At 36.1% G+C, this 19790-nt stretch overlaps 1 protein-coding gene across 1 annotated transcript in view; it reads left to right on the plus strand.

Moving 5' to 3' along the window:
* HDAC9 (histone deacetylase 9) overlaps nucleotides 1-19790 on the plus strand; it is an 812002-nt gene that overhangs the window by 324544 nt on the left and 467668 nt on the right. The window contains exons 4-7 of the mRNA XM_060304692.2: nucleotides 1806-2047; nucleotides 6678-6828; nucleotides 7824-7950; nucleotides 10223-10344. Coding sequence (XP_060160675.1) covers nucleotides 1806-2047; nucleotides 6678-6828; nucleotides 7824-7950; nucleotides 10223-10344 — 642 coding nt within the window. The remainder of the gene's footprint in view (nucleotides 1-1805; nucleotides 2048-6677; nucleotides 6829-7823; nucleotides 7951-10222; nucleotides 10345-19790) is intronic.

Below are 19790 nucleotides of genomic sequence, written 5' to 3' on the forward strand. Positions count from 1 at the left end.
GCAAACCTGAATCAAATGGTAGAAATACTTAATGCCTCTTAACAGATGTCACCGGATTGTGATATCACGTATCACTTTTTCAGAAGTTTTAAACCAACTGGCAGTGCCACTTGCAACATATAATTGTCTACTTGGTCATATGTTTACCCTATACAAGCGGATGTTGTACATACACATATGCATATATGTGAATCATATATATGATATTTAATCATTAGAAAATGATGCCTTATTTTTATTTAAAATTTTGCATATCTTTACTAGTGAAGGTGGATTTTTTTTTTAGTTGTTTGGCTATGTTTCTTTGTTTTCTTGTTTTATAATTTTTCTAGCTGTTTTAGTGTTTCTATTTTCTAATATTTAATAGAAATCATAAACAATTTTATTTTCATACTGGCTCCATATTTTTGTTTGGTTAGCCCCACAGTGTTGATGATTTAATACACAGGAAATTTGTTTTCACATAATTTTTTTATAGAAGGCATTTATTGAGGTATATATGTTGTCCGTCTTTGAGTGGATTATCACATTTAGTCCTTTTAACAACTCTGTGTTGTTATTGCTAATGGTAATTATCTTCATTTTGCATATGAGGGAACTGACACCTAGAGAACTTAACACACTCAGGATAACACAGTTACCCTGAGGGTGATACATCCTTTTAAAAGTTATGGGAACAGGCATTTAGATTTTTTTTAAGGTTTTATTTATTATTTATTTATTTAACTTATTTATTTTTGGCTGCATCGGGTCTTAGTTGTGGCATGCGGGATCTTCGTTGAGGCATGTGGGATCTTTTGTTGCGGCACGTGGGTTCTTCGTTGTGGTGCGTGGGCTTCTCTCTAGTTGTGGGGTGTGGGTTTTCTCTTTAGTTGTGGCGCCCAGGCTCCAGGGCACACGGGCTCTGTAGTTTGCAGCACATGGGCTCTAGTTGAGGCCCATGAGCTCAGTAGTTGTGGCGCGCAGCTTGCCCCACAGCATGTGGGATCTTAGTTCCTTGACCAGGGATCGAACCCGCGTCCCCTGCATTGTAAGGCGGATTCTTTACCACAGGACCACCTGGGAAGTTCTAGGCATTTAGATTTAGAGCAGAGGTTGAAAATTGGCAGCCTGAATATCAAAGTCGATTTATAGAAGCACTTTTTGTTGTTGTTGTTCCAATAGTTTTTAAATTTTTACAATGATTTGAAATTGAAAATTAGATGACTTCTGTCTACCCTGGGTCTGTATTTTCTTTCTACTCACCATTTCCCACATTTTAGCTTGCATATTTTTACTTTTTCTTTGGTAGGTCCAGTAACCCTACAAATACATTATTTTAAAAGGTTTACTTCATAAGGAATATATCTTAGCATATGTTTTCTGACTCTGATTACAAACAAAAATGTTTGCAAGTGTACAAATTTAGTTGTGTTAGAAGTTTTCTAATATAACATGACATCTTTTCCTCGATAGAGTTGCATTTTTTTATCCTAAGTTGACTTGAATTTGGTAAGTGGTCCAGTAGAATAAGTTTTATGAACAACTTTGATATCCATGAATCTTTGGAGTCATCTCTTTGAAAAAGGGAAATGTGGAAGATTTCACAGCAGAGTACAAATCGCTGGCTGAAAATTAGCCTGTAGTTCATTTTATCAAGCCTGATATACAGAAGACCTTTTACCATCCTTGTGGAAAAAAAGACTAGATTTGTTGATGTAAAATTTGTCTAATGGGCTATAGTGTCTTTCACTTTTCATTTGTTTCCAAGTCAATCTGCTAATTTTCTATCCTCTATCATCCATCTTTTTTTTCTGTCTCTCCAGTTGATGTAAAATCAGAGGTTCCTGTGGGCCTGGAGCCCATCTCGCCTTTAGACCTAAGGACAGACCTCAGGATGATGATGCCCGTGGTGGACCCTGTAGTCCGTGAGAAGCAACTTCAGCAGGAGTTACTCCTCATCCAGCAACAGCAGCAAATCCAGAAGCAGCTCTTGATCGCAGAGTTTCAGAAACAGCATGAGAACTTGACACGGCAGCACCAGGCTCAGCTTCAGGAGCACATCAAGGTAGCAAACGTTTCTTTGTCTCTGACCGTTGACTCGGGGAGCCTGCACCATAACATGGGCATAAGAGGGAGCAGTGGAGGGATATTTCACTATGAAAAGATACGGATGCATGGCTGGGAGGAAACTTTGATTGTACTAGTGAAAAACCTGGGTAAGTAAAAGGAATCCTGGCAAAAACCTGCTTTGCTTTTTGGAGAGGAGCCTCTACCACTCTTTTTTCTGTTAGTTTACAGCATCAATAGTAAGGAATAGTAACTTCCCACCCTTTTTAAGATTCTCTTCTACATGCTTTTGTCCATTTGCCCCATCTGCTCTCCACCAAGAAGAACCACGAGCATGGAAAGACCCATTTTATATTTCTAATAACAAATGTATGGATACAAAGGGGGAAAGGGAGGGGGAGAGGGGGGAATTGGGAGATTGGGGTTGACACATACACACTACTGATACTATGTATAAATAGGTAACTAATGAGAACATACTATGTAGCACAGGGAGCTCTACCTAATGCACTGTGGTGACCTAAATGGGAAGGAAATCCAAAAAAGAGTCATATATATATATATGTATGTATGTATACACATAGCTGATTCGTTTTGCTGTACAGTAGAAACTAACACAGCATTGTAAAGCAACTATAGTCCAATAAAAATTAATTTAAAAAAAAGAATCTGCATATACTATTCACCAGAGAGGATAAATTAATCCCTTTATGTGAAGAGAGAGCCTTTTTTTATTTTTGTCTTTGGTCTATAAGTAGATATTCTGAGTGCTCTATAAGTAGATGTTCTGAGTATGTCCTAATCTTCCTTATGGAAAAGACCTCATAATGTATACATTCAAAATAATAACATAATGAAAAGCTCAACAAAATTTTATATAAAGAAACTGATACATATATTTTCAGTGTTTTTATATAAGTCTAATAGACTGTAGATAAGAATTTATTGAAACAGTTTTGGGAGTAGTTGACAATTAGAGACCCAAGTTGTTTAAATTATTCTAGGAGAAATATGTCCATATCCCACAATTATGTATGATGGAGTATTTTATTATCAGTGTCTGTGTATCTATTTATTCTCTTGTATCCTCAGAGATAAATATTACTTCAGCTTTATTTGTAAAATGTCTTTCAACTTCTTGACAAAAATAATTAAAACAAAGCTATTTTGGTCTGACTTAGTAGATGTTTAATTTGAATTTATTATGACAGTAATATAAAGTAGCAAATATTTGTAATAAAAAAGTCTACTTTTATGTCCAACCCCTTCAAAAGTGACTTAACTTATGTTAACTTATTAATATAATAAAGTATTGTGTTATAGACACTTGATTTTTTTTCCTTTTACATTTTTTTAAATGTATTTTTTTATACAGCAGGTTCTTCTTAGTCATCCCCATTTTATACACATCAGTGTATACATGTCAATCCCTATCTCCCAATTCATCACACCGCCACCACCACCCCCCGCCCCTTTCCCCACTTGGCGTCCATACGTTTGTTCTCTACATCTGTGTCTCAATTTCTGCCCTGCAGAAGTTGATCTTTTACTCACTTGCAAATAAAATACAAGCACATTTATGTGGGGTTAATAGATAACTAATTTATGTTAATATTATATAATTTTACCACATTGATATTACAGTGTCTCAGAGGGTAAAAATGCTTTTTCTTTCCTATGTTCCTTGTTTTATATTTCCTTAGCCTGGAAGACCTATTTTAACTTACTTTCAGAAAAAGTCTCTTTGATACTTGATGTAAAATGTGGTATTTTTTTCCTTTAACTAGTGAACTTTACTAAAAGACACTTACAATATATTGACCCGTAAGATACCTTAAAAATAAGAGTGAGGATTTTGTTTTAAGTCTCATATGGAATCCTGGTTGTATTTTGCGGTATAGGAAACCTTCATTTAGTTTATAGACTTATTTTTGAGTGATTCTGGAACATTTTATTCCAGTTTGACCTTTGAAACAATAATAGTAACAATAATGTCCAGATTTCCTTCTTCATTCATTCATGTTAAAATGGCAGTGATGAATGAGTAAAATTTATATTCTTCCCCGTAGTTGAAGGTTTGTTTCATTTTGCTGTGGTATGCAAGTGGTGTTGCCCTGAATATAGGGCAATACTGATAAGTTACAGCTTTAGATAGTTCTTTTCATTTATGTTTGATGCCTTTTGTAGTTGTAAAGATCAACATAAAAATTTTTTAAGCAATTAATTGTTTGATTTTACTCAAAAGTTAATAGTAGCAAGTATGTAATTGTTACTTTAGCCCAAACAAGGTAGTATGTAGCAGGTTTACTGACACCTAGAAAATATTGGAAAAGGGGAGGGAGAAAAATGATTCTGAGATAGCTAAGGAAAACTTAGTGTTTGGAATCATTTTCTAAAGTAATAAGTTGCTTTTTTGGAAACTAAAGTCATACTTAAAATTTCCCTTTAAGAAGTTTCTTTGCTTTAAAATTTTTTAAATTTTATTGTTTTATATTTTTTATGCATAGGACTAAAAGTTGATGCTTTTAACATTCATCTAGATTTTACTTTCATGAGGAAGACACAGCATGATGCTTTACTTATATTAGTGTTTGGAATCTTTGGCTTCTATAATCATCTGTTGAGTTAGATGCTGTTATCCCATTTTTCCACCTAGTAATCTGAGGCAGAAACACTGTAACTTGCCCAAGGCTACACAGCCAGTAAGTGGATGCTCCAGGATTTGTAATCTTGCCTCGTCTACCTCCAAAGCTACTACTTCATTCTGTCTCTGTCTTGGACTAGAACATGAAACTGGAGGAGTGACGTTTTGTTTCTTTTTTTTTTTTTTTTTAACCTCATTCCTGCAATCTTTGACAATGAATAGTAGCTGTGGAAATTAAATCGTGTGCTTTTCTAATTCCTAAGAGAGATTAATATTCAATTCCACTGGGGCTTTGGGTGAAGCAATAAATCAACTTGATCAACCCCAATATCTATATAGAATTAACATTTAAGGCAAAGTTTAAGCAGAATTATGAAATTTTTAGTTAGAATGGAGTATCTAAAAACACTTATTAAGAGACTGGTGGATCAAATCCAAAATGTCAAAGACTGTAATTTGAAAATTAACTAGAAATGCTTCTAGCCATGTCCTTCTGGGACGAGTGAAGCTATCATGCTTGACATGCAGAGTTGGCTTCCTGTTGCTCCACAGTGACTCTGATGCCATTCCATATAACTTGTTATTTTTGTTCTGTTACTGTGCAGTGTAAATTTCAGAATTTTAGGCACCTATCTCATATAAACAGCAAATTACACTAACTTCATTAGTATTTAGAGTTTAAAATAGTAATAATAAGCAAAATTAGTATTGTTCAAACTTACAACTTAAATTTCATATGCATTTATGAACATGATGCATGGTGGAGATTATTCCTCTGTCTTATATATGAGGAACCAGTTCTCTGAGTGGCTTAGTGTTGTCTAGATCTCGTATCTAGTAATGTCAGAGCCTAGTAGAACTCAGTCTTGAGTTATTCCTCAGTGGGCACATTTACGATTATTCCATGTCTATTTCTTAGTCTGAGAGAAAATTGACATCTCAAAATGGTTTTGTGTTTTTTTTTAAATTTTATTTATTTTTTTATGGCTGCGTTGGGTCTTCGTTTCTGTGCGTGGGCTTTCTCTAGTTGCGGCGAGCGGGGGCCACTCTTCATCGCGATGCACGGGCCTCTTACTGTCGCGGCCTCTCTTGTTGCAGAGCACAAGCTCCAGACGCACAGGCTCAGTAGTTGTGGCTCACGGGCCTAGTTGCTCCGCAGCATGTGGGATCTTCCCAGACCAGGGCTCAGAGCCGTGTCCGTGCATTGGCAGGCAGATTCTCAACCACTGCGCCACCAGGGAAGCCCTCAAAATGGTTATTAAGAATGCTTTATATTCATGATGTACCTTATTTGGAAGTGAACTCAAGGGATTCAGACACCCAAACAACAGTGCATCAAAGTGTAGTCTGATGGAAGTGATGTCTTCTTGACCAGTCTCTAATCTGAAGGGTTTTGTGCACTGAGAGAACTAATTAGACTTTGCTATTTTGAGAGAAGAGCTTGTTATGGATATACAGATTGCATTCATCTTTTGAAAACATTCTTGGAAGGTTTTGAAATTTTTAGCCTTCGTTTTATTTCAGGTAGATTTCCCCAAAATTAACTCATATCTCACTATTCTATTCAGTTTGATTATGTTCACACAGTTTCTCAGGATAAGAAGTGAAGATTTCATTTGTTTATGTTTCAAGGGGATTGGTAAAGCAGACTTCTGGGAAGTTCCTGCCTTTCTTTGCCTGTATCATGTATTTCAGATGCACAAAGGAAAGTTACTCAAGGAACTGAAGATCTGAGTGAATTTGGTAATATTGTGATAGGATGGCGTAGGTGTTGAAACTACCTAAAAACTTTCTTGTTAATGACCTTAAGACCATTTATGGCATTAGTTGCTTGTCTTTAGATTTCAATAATATACCAAAAAATGGGTAAAATGTAAAGTAAATACAAATAATTTCCAAAAGCTCATAACATTTCGATTTTGGTCATTGATGACTATGAAGTCTAAAGAAATTGCACACTCTCATGTCTTTCTCTTCTCGCAAGTTGCAACAGGAACTTCTAGCCATAAAACAGCAACAAGAACTGCTAGAAAAGGAGCAGAAACTGGAGCAGCAGAGGCAAGAACAGGAAGTAGAGAGGCATCGCAGAGAACAGCAGCTTCCTCCTCTCAGAGGCAAAGATAGAGGACGAGAAAGTAAGAGGCACCAGGGTAAAAGACGGATCTCTTCCCTCATCTTTAGCTGATGGTCATTCAGAAAGGAGCCTGATAAAGAGTGGAATTAAACTTGTCAAAATTGTCTGTGTTTAAGTAAAAGAATACATTATGGACCCAAATGTAAGGCTTTGACATTCACATATCAGCTCTCTGCATTCAGTCTACAAGCATCTCCAGAAGTAAACATAGCATTGTTTGGCAAAGATGCTAATTTCTGTTGTTTTGAACCTTAAAAATAACGTTATACTAAGGCAATATAGCTATGCCATTGTGTTTAATAATAAACTCACTTCCACATTACTCCACCATACCTTCCTCCTGCTCAAGTAATAATTACTCTTTAATAAGTCAAGCCTTGTCTCATTTAGTTTTCAAGTACCCAAACTTTGAGAAGATTTAAGGTAGAATTTTTTTTTTTTTAAAACAACTATCCACAAGAGGGAGACAGATCCAAATAATTCCCCTGTATGAGGTCAGTTCAAAATCAGGTCGTAGCAAGGTTTAAAATGTGATGACTTAAACTGGAATTGTCAGCAATATTTATTTGTTTAATGCGCAGAAGTGCTTTTTAAAAAAGTTTTTCAAACTAGCAATTCAGAAGAGCTCATTTTAATTTGCTTAATCACTTATATGGTCCCCCAAGATTCTTGACTTTTAAAAAGCAGTGTTCTGTTCTTCAGCAGTATTTTTTAAAGCTTAGGAAAAAATTAGTATTAATTCTGGGAATCCCCTTTCTGCAAAAGCAATTAAAGAAATCATCGAAGGTCTTTTGAAAATTGGCAGTTGAAGCAGTAGTTACAAAATATTACTATGTCATTTTCTAAAGGCTGTTTAGACTCTGGTTTCTTCTTTTAATAGGAAAACTTCATATGCTGTGACGAGTGGTGTTACTTCTTAATTTTTGCTAAATATTCCAGAGGCTTGAGAGGACAGAACCGCAAATCACCATGGGTTTCTGTATGTGTGTGTTTCAGGGGCAGTGGCAAGTACAGAAGTAAAGCAGAAGCTTCAAGAATTCCTGTTGAGTAAATCAGCAACAAAAGACACTCCAACTAATGGAAAAAATCATTCCGTGAGCCGCCATCCCAAGCTCTGGTACACGTATGTTCAGTGTTTGGCTTTTTTCATTCCCAGGGGTAAAGATCACAGGTTCTCAATTCAGCCAACCTGGGCACAAATCCCTGGGCTGCCAAGTTCTCAGCTATAAGGCTGTGGGCAAGCTCCTCAAATTCTCCAAGGCTCAGGTTTTTATTCTATAAAAAGAGGACGATAATAGTACCTGCCCTCTAGGGTTTCTGGGAAGGTCCTGTGAAACAATGTGGTAAAGTATGTAACAGAGACCAGCTCTTAAATAAATGTTAGCAAGTATCATCTTGAGGGCTAGAAAGTATTATACATGTTCTTTGCCAAATGAATAACTGACAAATGTAGGGTGGGGCATAGAAATTAATTCATATTTTGCATTTTTCTATTCTCAGATGGTGCATCTGATATCTTTACAATAATTTCTGAAGATTTGGCTGGTTGAGATTTTATTTTACTTGGCTTGAAATAAGGTGGAGATCTGAATTATTTTTAAAAGTCCAGAAGATTTTTGACTTAATTAAGAAAGAAAGAAAGAAAGAAAAGTAACTGATATATCTAAGTCTTCAGTGACTAGTTTACCCGTGCCCACCTCATCTCATTTCTTCCCACTCTGTAAAATGAGAGTAGATTGGCTTTTAACACACAAGCTGACAACATAACATACTGCGGTATTACAGTTTTTTATGCAACCATCTTTCTCCAAGTCTAGTAAAGAGATACTGTGCAACACACAATTCTTCCTTCTGTAAAGTATGAAGGAGGTGATATTTTTAAAAAATCAGGGGAAGAACTGATAGGCAAAGCATATTTGGATAATAGACTAATAGATCATAGTTTCATCTCTCTCATATTTAAAAAATATGTTTAGGATTTTACACTTACATATTTTTTAATCACATCATAAGGATAAGGGAGTAAAAACTTGATTATTTGATACTCTGTTACATTGACATTTCAAGCATGCCAGGAGTTCTATTAAAAGAGTTATTGTTCTTATAATTCTATATTATAAGTATCTTCCCTTCTCTGCATCCAGAAAAAAAGATGAGGCAGATTCTAGAATGCTATATAAATATTTTTTAATGGTTTACATAATTTATACCATGCATGTCAATTGACTTGAGAAACCAGTCCCTGAAGAAAATTTTCACGTGTTCATTCAACATCAAAAAGTATTGAAAAAGAAATTCTGTCTTATTACCTAAAATTACATACATAATTTATAACTAACTCATGTTCCTTCTAAGTTAAAACCTGTTTTAAGAAAAGATAATACCTTTTTTGTTGTTGTTGTTAAGTGGAAACAACTACATGCAAACAACTTGTCAGCTGAAAATTCTTTAGCTGTTCCCTTGGGTATATTCGACATGGCTCTCAAATGTTACTTAGGAATCCTTTTTTTTTGTACTGAACTGAACTTCAGTAGGGTCCAACTCCTGGACAACCATAAGTCATTAATTTATGAAATCTGAACTTAATACTTTTTGCCAGTTATGGCTAGATAAAATATCCTTACACCAGGTAATTCTTGAGAATGTTGATTCAAATAAATAATATTGGTAGAATCATCATGGTGGTGATACTACGCCCTATCTATATTTTCTCCATATATAATGATTATAGATGTTTATATCCACTGGGTAATCTATGTTCAGTCCTAAGCTATTCTCCAGTAGCACAACTGCATCTCTTTTACTGTATTAATGCAGGACAGACAAAAGATTTTAAAAGGTCAGGTTCATATTGAAGAAGGATCTGTCTCCAGTCTTTACCTTGAAACTGCTATAGAAGTTTGGAGACCTGAGGCTATTCGCACAGTACTGTCTCTCCAGTAGAAAGGCACCCTCATGTACTCTCATGTACTACCTAGCAGTTTTTTTAAAATGAAGTCCTTCTGTATGTTTACTTTTACCTTGGTTGTTCTACATTGTTGACTAAAAAGGATTCGGATGATGACTTTTCCACTAATATGGCTCTTAAGAAAACATACACAATAATCTCAGATGTCAAATCTCAGGCTTTGGATAAATTCTCTCCTTTAGTGAAGCAAACTTTTCTATGTGACTGTGTGACCAAACACACAGTGGGCATTCTTGGGCATCCTGCATCATTCTGTAACATACTGCTAAATTGAACTTGGTTACATGAGGCTGTGGTTTGTACACACTAAAAAGAAAGAACATAAACACAGCTGAGACACGTGTTACAGCATGTGCAACCGATTATTGCTGACCAATGTGCAGTAAAAACTCAAGGGGAAATGGTGAACCCTCTTTTTCTTTTGTAGGGCTGCCCACCACACGTCATTGGATCAAAGCTCTCCACCCTTGAGTGGAACGTCTCCATCCTACAAATACACATTACCAGGAGCACAAGATGCAAAGGACGATTTCCCTCTTCGAAAAACTGGTAAGTCAGTTCCACAAGAAGACTCCACTTGCTCTTCCATGACCTTCCTGCAGCTTTATTTTGCCATACCTCTAGGGGAGCGTCAAAGGATTTGAATCATAGCTGTCAGGCTCTCTCCACCTCTGCCCTCAGCATAAGCAGACGCGCGCACACACACTCCTATTTCTGTATCGGTTCATTCAGTATATTATCAAAGTAGCTTTTTTAATTTAAAGGTTAGTCACATTTGGGTTTTAGACAAATTATTTTCTTATTAGCAATAAAGAGAAGAATTAAAGAAAATAGAAATTTGATTTCTCAGAAAATTTAAATCTTCTCCGTTAATGAGGACCTCTCTAATTTCCTCCATTTCTCTGATTTTCTGTTGAGCCTCAGCCATTTACTACAGAAATGGAAATAATCTTTTCCTCCCACTTTTAAAAACCTTAAATTTTAATTGTTTACTAAAACAGATAAGGCCAAGGCTAGCTCCTGAGTAAGTGACTTGCCTAGTGTCTCACGGATTATAGGAGAACTCATGGTGAAGCTTTGTAGCTAATAATCTCATGTAATTGTATTAAAATTTGCTTAGGGGAACTGGGACAATGAATCTGTAATAAATTTGGAATTTAGTAAACAGCTCTATAGCTTTACAGTCTGTGTTTGTTCTCCCATATTCCTTTTTAGCCCTCTGGTATGTGCATATTTAATGCGTTACATGCTCTTACCTCTATAATAAATATATTTAAATTTTAGCTAGGTAGAAGCGTAAATAGCAGTTGTATACATTATGTTCTAAATATTTTGAGATTTTCTAAATATAGTTCTTTAGAGGAAGTTGTAAATTTAAAAAAATTTTATAACCACAATTGATGAGAAGAGATATTCAGAGCAGAGAGTTTGGTCCATTGTATTTTACTCAGACCTACTTGAAGAACTATAGATCTGTTTAATTTGTATATAAAATCTACAGAGTGAAAATTATTTCCAATAATTATATTCATTTTCCCAAGGAATTTTGAATAATTAAAATGGATATAGATTGTAAAAACACGTGCTGAAGCTATTTTCTGTCTTATAATTTACTTCTAGCATAATGAAGATTTAAAAATAAAATCAATCATGAGTAAGAATTTATTCTGTCATCTAGCCCGTATTGTACCAGGCACTGAGGAAGGATGGCCAAGTATTGTAAAGCAATTTGTGCCTTTTTATTTTAATAGCCGAAAGATGTTCACATTTCTACTATAAGATATCAGATATAGTAAAATACTTCAATGGAAGGCTGTGCAAAGGAAAGAGTGAGTTTTATGTATTGCATGAGAATTTCACACTCTTATCTACAAATCAGATTGCCTTTCATGTAAATAAACTTCTCTGGGATAAAAGGAACAAAGCAAAGAGTGAGCCTCCACATATTTCTAAAACATGGCATATAGTTTATGAAAATTGATCCATAAAGGACATGGATTTTAGAATGTGGGGACTTTGATCTGCAGCCTTGACATTTAGTTGCACCAATGGCATGTGTAGGAACTATTGACAGAGATTATGTGAATATTGCCCCAGGTCTTAGGGCAGTGACTGGCATTCAAGAGCCTAAGGAGTCACTAAAAGGAAAGAAAACACAAGTCCCCTTATGGCAGGAGGTTACTGATGAGTGATATAGTTACATTTAGGGAGAAAGACTTCTACCCTGCTGTGCACATAGCCTTTGAATATATTCTTACCACTGGGAGATTGAAAACTGACTGCAGAAGTGACACTGAGTTTGAAAAGTAGTGGCATTTGGAACCAGTAAGCATCCAGAAAGCAAATTTGATCTTTTTCAATACTTAGGACAAGTACTAAAAGCCCATACTTTTGTGTCCCACTGTTTCCCTGAGAATGGCTTAGGATTTTTCCTCTGAAGAATGAATAGCAAGCTGTTAATTTATTCTTGTAGAATTTCTCAGTCCACAACACAATTCCAAGAGAAATCCTGCTTATTATATACCTTACAAAATTTAATTCAAATCTGTACTAATATGAAACTCATCTTCTGTATCTCTTTATGTGATATGTAATAATAGTGAAAAGGTACAGCCCTTGTGTTTTCTAGTGGTGTATTTTCTGTATTTGCCCATTACGTTAAGTTTCTTCCCTTTATATCGAATATCTGATATTTATGAAGTGTCAGGCTGCTGATCTGTAAAACCAAACATTTTCAAGCATTGTACCAATAAAATTCTTGAACAGCCATTAATACTTTTATATCTCTATAGGGGTTTCAAAATATTCCTTAATTCAATTCCTATTGTCTAAGAAAAGTATGATATAATTAAATACAGATGTTTTCTACACATCTAAATACTTAGAGATACCCCTCATTAATTACAAATAGGCGAAACTCTTCCAACTTTTATAAATATAATCCATTTGGTGTATTTCCAGTGCACTTTGAGAAAGTTTAGGTGTATGTTTGCACTAAATAGCAGAGCATTGAAATATAGTCAAATAATTTTTACTTCAGCATTTGTTGTATTTTAGTGGCTCAATAGTTGTTACAAAAAAGTAAACAATAAAATATTATCACAGTTAAACTTATTTGATGATTAGGGAAACTGTATAAGATAATTTTCAAGTAAAGCTTTATCATATTAAATGAAATCTAGAGGAGTGGCATTGATCATATAGTACAAATACCAGTACAGCCGTAATAGAGTGTAGCTTTTCTATTGGGCCCTGATTATCACTCTCTGAGGTCTACTTGAATTTCATTGAATTCAATCTTAGATTTAAAAGAAGTTTTTAAGTGGATTCTATCTTTTGATCTGCATATAATACTAAATACTTTCAATTTCTTTTTAACCTATGTCAGTACTGAATTGCCAATATGCATTAGCAAGATTTACGGGAGTAAAGCTGGAACCAAAGTAAGAAAAGTTCTAATGACCTTAAAATGATTAAAGTGGCCCCAGGGGTGTTCCCTAAGCAGTGAGCAGAATTTGGAACCTCTCTTGACCTCTTAGGACTCAGACAGTGACAGCCTAGGAACAGTCAACCATAGAAGTCTCATTTGCCTGCAGAAATCTGACCTTTGTCATGCAAAGTGGACCTTTACTTCCTTCCCCTAAGGAGAATCATAGTTGTTCATAGCATTTGGGCTTTTTGGAAACCTCAGAATAATATGAATAGTTAGCTCTAATCAGGCCCATTCCGAATTCACTTTTCTTTTAAATGTAAGAGTGGAGAATCTTTTGCTCCTTTCGTAACAATGAATGACCGTCAAAGGCTTTCATAATTGGTTCTGAAGTTAAGAATAAAATAATTTTTGAAATTTTTATATTTATTGCCCATAACTTAAAGTAGCACTTCCTTTTAGAATTACCCTCAGTGATTGCTTTTGTTCCATAACACAAGAATTTGTTGATTCTGAAATTTGGATTATTTTACTGAACTTTAGGTTTTGGCTGCAAATTATATCATGCTGTAGTAGGTGATTTTTTTTTTCTCTAATATAATGCTCTGCGGGACTGATAATGAACTATAAAATAGGGAAAGGAAGCTTCTGGGTCCGGGTACTTTTGAAATAGTACATATTTCTCACAAAGATGCTGTGTATGTGGTGACTTTGAACTGACCTCCAAAACCATTTGAATTGGATTCTGTTACAAAGAGTGTGTGCATATGTTTCATAAAATATTATGGTAAAACATTCTAGAGGTTTTATGCTCCATTGTATTATTGGGGTCTTACCCAGTGAACTTTGCCTTTCTTTGAGTGTTACAGTCTTTCCACTTAATACTTCTGAACAAAGTGAGCTGGCTGGCTAGATTCACCTCTTAAAGAGCACAAGCCATGTAAAGCTACAGCTTGGCTTGGGCGAATAGGACTGTTCCCACCCCACTGAAATATTCATTTTAATGGTCAGCAGCACTAGAATAGGACTCAAAGATGGAAGGGGTCCAAACATAAGTTAAGGTTTTAGAAGGCCAATGTCATTTTCCACACTGAGTAATTGGAAGGAAGGCAGAGATGAGATATATAACTTTATACATCTCCCTCTGTATAGCAGTTAGAAGTTATGTTCTGATACCTTGGTGACCTGTTCAAGTTATTATAATCCAGAATTCGTACAAGGAGGTTTTTAAACAATGTTTTAAAATCTCTCTTGCTCTCTTGCTCTCTCTCTCTGTCTGTCTCTCTCTCTCTCTCTAGCTCTGTGTCTTTCTCATAATACACAATCACACATGCATGTGTACGCATGGACATGCACACACATTTTTTGCACAGATAGCACTAACGTTTATAAAAATATTCACTCAGAATCTTATTCCAGATTGACCAAAACTGGAGTATTTTTATATATCTTAGTACTCGATCCTAGTTCCATTGTAGTGTCTCTTCTTGCTTAAAATTATTGAAATGTAATCTCTGTGATAAGTCTTACACTAGTTTTCCCAGAATTGGGAAGCAATGTGGCACAGTAACACAGGCTTTGAATCTACCTACCAGCTTGAAATCTGGATCATCAATCTTGGGAGATTTACTTAACCTCTTTAGGTTGTGATTCTCTCATCTGTAAAATGGGAATAATTTTTGTACTTGGTTCATACAGTTATTTTGAGGATTCAGTTAAGTAATGCATGTCATGCACTTAGGATCATACCTAGGACTTAGGAAGGGCTTAGTAAATCTTAACTTTGCGTTTCTAGTTGATAAGGAATTGAGTTTCATTTATTTTCATTAGTGAAAACTAAATTGCTTATTGTGGAAAGTCTTTTCAAGGACTTGTATTCTGCCACCTTATTGATAAAATGAGAAAACTGAGGAGCAAGTGATAAACATTTTCACTTTAAGCTATCTGCTGCTTGCAATGCTAATCTCAAGATGGGAATAAAGGGCTTTGTTAATTTTGCATATTTGCTGGCATTTGGGAGCACAGTATGGTGTCAAAAAGTAGCAGCAGATTTGTTTCTTTCCTTCACCATAGGAGGAGCTCTTATTAATGCTCCGTCCTCACTAGAGCCAGAGTTTTAATTTCTGCCATTGACTTCATTTTAAAATCAATAGACTTTAATTTTTAGAACAGTTTTAGATTTACTGAAAAATTGACCCATAGTATAGACGGTTCCCATATTACTCTTCCCTCTCTCCTGTAGTCTCTGCTCTTGTTAACATCTTGCATTAGTGTGGTACATTTGGTACAATTAATGAATGACTATCAATACATTATTATGAATGTAACCCATAATTTACATTAAGGTTTACTCTTTGTGTTGTAACGTTCTGTTGATTTTGACAAATGTATATGTCATACCATGTACCCACCATTACAATATAATGCAGAATAGTTTCCTTGCCCTAAAAATCCTCTGTGCTCCCTCTGTTCATCCCTCCTTCCATCAACCCCTGGTAACCACTGATATTTTTACTGTCTCTCTGGTTTTGCCTTCTGCAGAATGTCATATATTTGGAATCATACAGTATGTAGCCTTTTCAGACTAGCTTCTTTCACTTGGCACTATGCATTTAAGATCCCTCCATGTCTTTCTGTGGCTTGAAAGATCTTTTTAGCACTGAATAATACTGCATTATATGGGACAGGCCACAGCTTGTTTAACCGTTTACCTATTGAAAGGTATCTTGGTTCCTTCCACGTTTTGACAATTACGAATAAAGTGGCCCTAAACATTCACATGTAGGTTTTTGTGTGGATGTCGGTTTTCAGCTCAATTAGGTAAAAGCCTAGGAGTGCAATAGCTGTATTTTATGGTGAGACTGTGTTCAGTTTTGTAAGACACTGCCCAACTGCCTTCCAAAGTGGCTGTACTATTTTGCATGCCCACCAGCAGTGGGTCAGAGTTCCTGTTGCTCCACATTCTCACCAGCACTTGGTATTTTCAGTTTAGTGTTCTGGATTTTAACCATTCTAGTAGGTATGTAATGGTTTCTCATAATGGTTTTAATTTGTAATTTCCCAGTGTTAGCATGGTATATCTTTCTTCATCCCTTTACTTTTAATCTGTGTCTTTATATTTTAAATGGTTTTCTCATAGACAACATACAGTTGTATCTTTTTTTTCTTAACCCACTTTGACAGTCTCTTTTAATTAGTGTATTAGACCAGTCACATTTAAAGTGGTAATGGATATAGTTAGATCAATGTCTACCATGTTTGTAACTGTTTTCTCATCATTGTACTTACTCTTTTTTTTTTTTTAATCTTTCCTTCTTTTTCTGCCTTCTCTGGTTTTAACTGAACATTGTATATGATTCCATGCTCTCTCCTGTCTTAGCATACCAGTTTTTTGTTTGTTTGTTTTTTTGTGGTACGCGAGCCTCTCACTGTTGTGGCCTCTCCCATAGCGGAGCACAGGCTCCGGACGCACAGGCTCAGCGACCATGGCTCATGGGCCCCAGCCGCTCCGTGGCGTGTGGGATCTTCCCGGACCAGGGCACGAACCCGCGTCGCCTGCATCGGCAGGCGGACTCTCAACCACTGCGCCACCAGGGAAGCCCTGTACCTCTTTTAAAAAAATTTCTGTGGTGGTTTCCTTAGAGTTTGAAGTGCACGTTTGTAGCAAATCTATACCCACTTTCAAATCACACTATACTGCTTAATGGGTATAGGTACTTTATAACAGAGTATTCCCAATTCCTCTCTTCCATCTTTTATAATTTTGCTGTCATTAACTTCACTTTCCCATAGTGATATTCTTATTTTGAATAGTCAATTAGTCAATTAAAAACCAGAAAAATAAAACATTTCATTTTACCTTCATTTATTTCTTCCTTTATACAGCTCTGAGTTTCTGATTTATATCCTTTTTTTTCTTGCTAAAGAACTTTTTTTAATATTACTTGCAAGGCAGGTCTACTGGCAACAAATTTCCTTAGTTTTTGTTTGTCTGAGAGTTTTTATTTCTCCTTCATGTTTAACAGATAATTGCACTGAATACAGAATTGTAGGTTGCTGGGGTTATTTCTTGCAACACTTTAAACACTTCACTGACTTCTTGTTTGCATGGTTTCTGACAAGAAATTTGCTTCAGTTTGTATCATTGTTACTCTATAGGCAAGATGCTTTCTCATATCTTCTGGTTTCTTTTAAGATATTCTTTGTCTTTGGTTTTCTGCTGTTTGAATATGATGTGCCCAGGTGTCCAGTTTTGTTATTTATGCTGTTTCATGTTCCCTGAGATTCCTGTATCTGTGGATTCCAGCCATTGTTCAAATAGTCTTCTGCTTCATTCTTCCTTGTTATTCTGGGTTTCCCATTATGCAAGTGTTAACATCTTTTGTAACTGTCCCAGATTGGGGGGCATTTTGTTCTTTTTGTCATTCTTTTATTCTTTGCCCTTCAGCTTCAGGAGTTTCTGTTGACAGGTTTTCAAGGTCACTGGTTCTTTCCTCAGTCTTGTCCAGTCTATTACTGAGCCCATCAAAGACATTCTTCATTCTGTGCTTTTGATTTCAGGCATTTCCTTTTGGTACTTTCTTAGTGTTTCCACCTCTCTGCTTACAGTTACTCATGTGTTCTTGCATGTTGTCAGCTTTTTCCATTAGAGCCCTTAACATTTTACTCATAGTTATTTTAAGTTCTCTGTCTGACAATTCTGAAATCTTTGTCAGAACTGAATCTAGGCTGACGCTTACTTTGTGTCTTCAGACTGTTTTCTCTTGCTTTTTAGCATGCTTTCCAACTTTTTGTTGAAAGCTGGACATGGTATATTAGAAAACAGAGATTGATGGGTTAAGCTTGTGGTGTGAGATTTTATGTTAATGTAACTGGAACTGGGCTGTGTTTAACATTTGCATAGATGTAGGTGCCAGAGGCTTTAGTTCCCTCTAGTTTGCTTGGTTACTGTTTGTTTGTTTGTTTTTATTCCCCCTGTTTTGGGGTTTCCCTAAGAACTCCTTCATAAGCAGTGTCTTGCAGCTCTCGCATTTGCAATCCACTCTTATTATACTGGAACCCTGTTAAAATGGTGGTAAGACATTGGGGAGGGACAGTGTTCTATAATCTTATAATTAAATCTCAGGGTTTTTTTTAGTGGAACCTGAGTTTGTGGTCTGTGACCTCCAGAGCTGTTTCTTAGCTTCTTTTTTTCAATATTTCCCTTAATAAGTGAGATAGGAAAGGTAGAAGAGGCTGCGGTTGGCTAATTGCTGTACCCTCCAGATCAAATAAAGTTCTGGTAAGATATTTTCCTTTGGAAGGCAGGTTTTGTTATGTAGAATGCTCTAGGTATATTTGAAAATTGTACTTTTCTCCTGGTGTATTTCAGAATGACTGCTTTTCTCTCCTCCTACACCTCTACTCCCTACCATCACTTATACAGGAGGGGATTCTTCACTGATCTTCACTGAGAGAACCTGGTTGGGTTCTTGTAAGTCAAACCTATGAATGTGTACAGTCCCCCCTTGAGATTGGGCCCCTGGAATTTTTAACTCTCAAGCTAGTCCACACTCAGGCTCCAGCAACTCATCAAAATTAACATCTAGGGGCTTCCCTGGTGGCGCAGTGGTTGAGAGTCCGCCGCCTGCTGATGCAGGGGACGCGGGTTCGTGCCCCGGTCCGGGAAGACCCCACGTGCCGCGGAGCGGCTGGGCCCATGAGCCATGGCCGCTGAGCCTGCACGTCCGGAGCCTGTGCTCCGCAGCGGGAGAGGCCACAGCAGTGAGAGGCCCGCGTACCGCAAAAAAAAAAAAAAATTAACATCTAAGTGTTCCTACCAGTTACTGGCTCCAGTGGCTTCTGTTCTCAGTAAGTTGATCTCAGCTGTGATTTTCAGTATTTTTCTGTCTCTCCAGATTTTGGAGTGGCGGTTTGCTCTGAGACCTCAATTCTCTGATGAATCTAAGAAAATCGCTTCGGTTTTTAATTTGCTCAGCTTTCTTCTTGTGGTGAGGATGTCAGTGAAGATTTCCAAGCTTTTTACGTGTTGGAATTGATACCAAAAGTCAGCCATTGACTTTTAAACCAGTAAAATACTTTGAAAAAATTTTAAAACACAACCTTACAACTTTTTGAAGTGACAGATTCATATTTAAGCAATTAATTATAATCGATTTTTATAAGATTATAAGTCATCAACGATTGACTCTCCTTCTGCTCAGTATGATCATGACTAACAAATCCATGTGCTAAAAATACTATGACAGAGAGAGGATAGACTAAAATAATTTCAAATCACATTTTGGAAGGAAGGCAATACTTTGTGTTAAAGTCTTTGCCTAATGATTCAGTCTATGGTATTTTATTCTGTGCCCTCGTCTATATGTCCTCTTTCTCTTCTCCGTAATAGGAATCAAACACTGCATTGATTTTTGCTACTTTGAGAATAAGTTTGATGAAATATTGGGTTGGAACAGAGTATAAACTACTGTGTAAGCAAGATTTGGGAATTATAAGGACTTTTTTCCCTGTATTTTTCTTACTTTTCTCTTCATATCAAACACTAGAGGTTTGATGAGGTAAC

The sequence above is a fragment of the Globicephala melas genome, chromosome 9 (genome assembly GCF_963455315.2).
Source record: "Globicephala melas chromosome 9, mGloMel1.2, whole genome shotgun sequence".
Lineage (NCBI taxonomy): Eukaryota > Metazoa > Chordata > Mammalia > Artiodactyla > Delphinidae > Globicephala > Globicephala melas.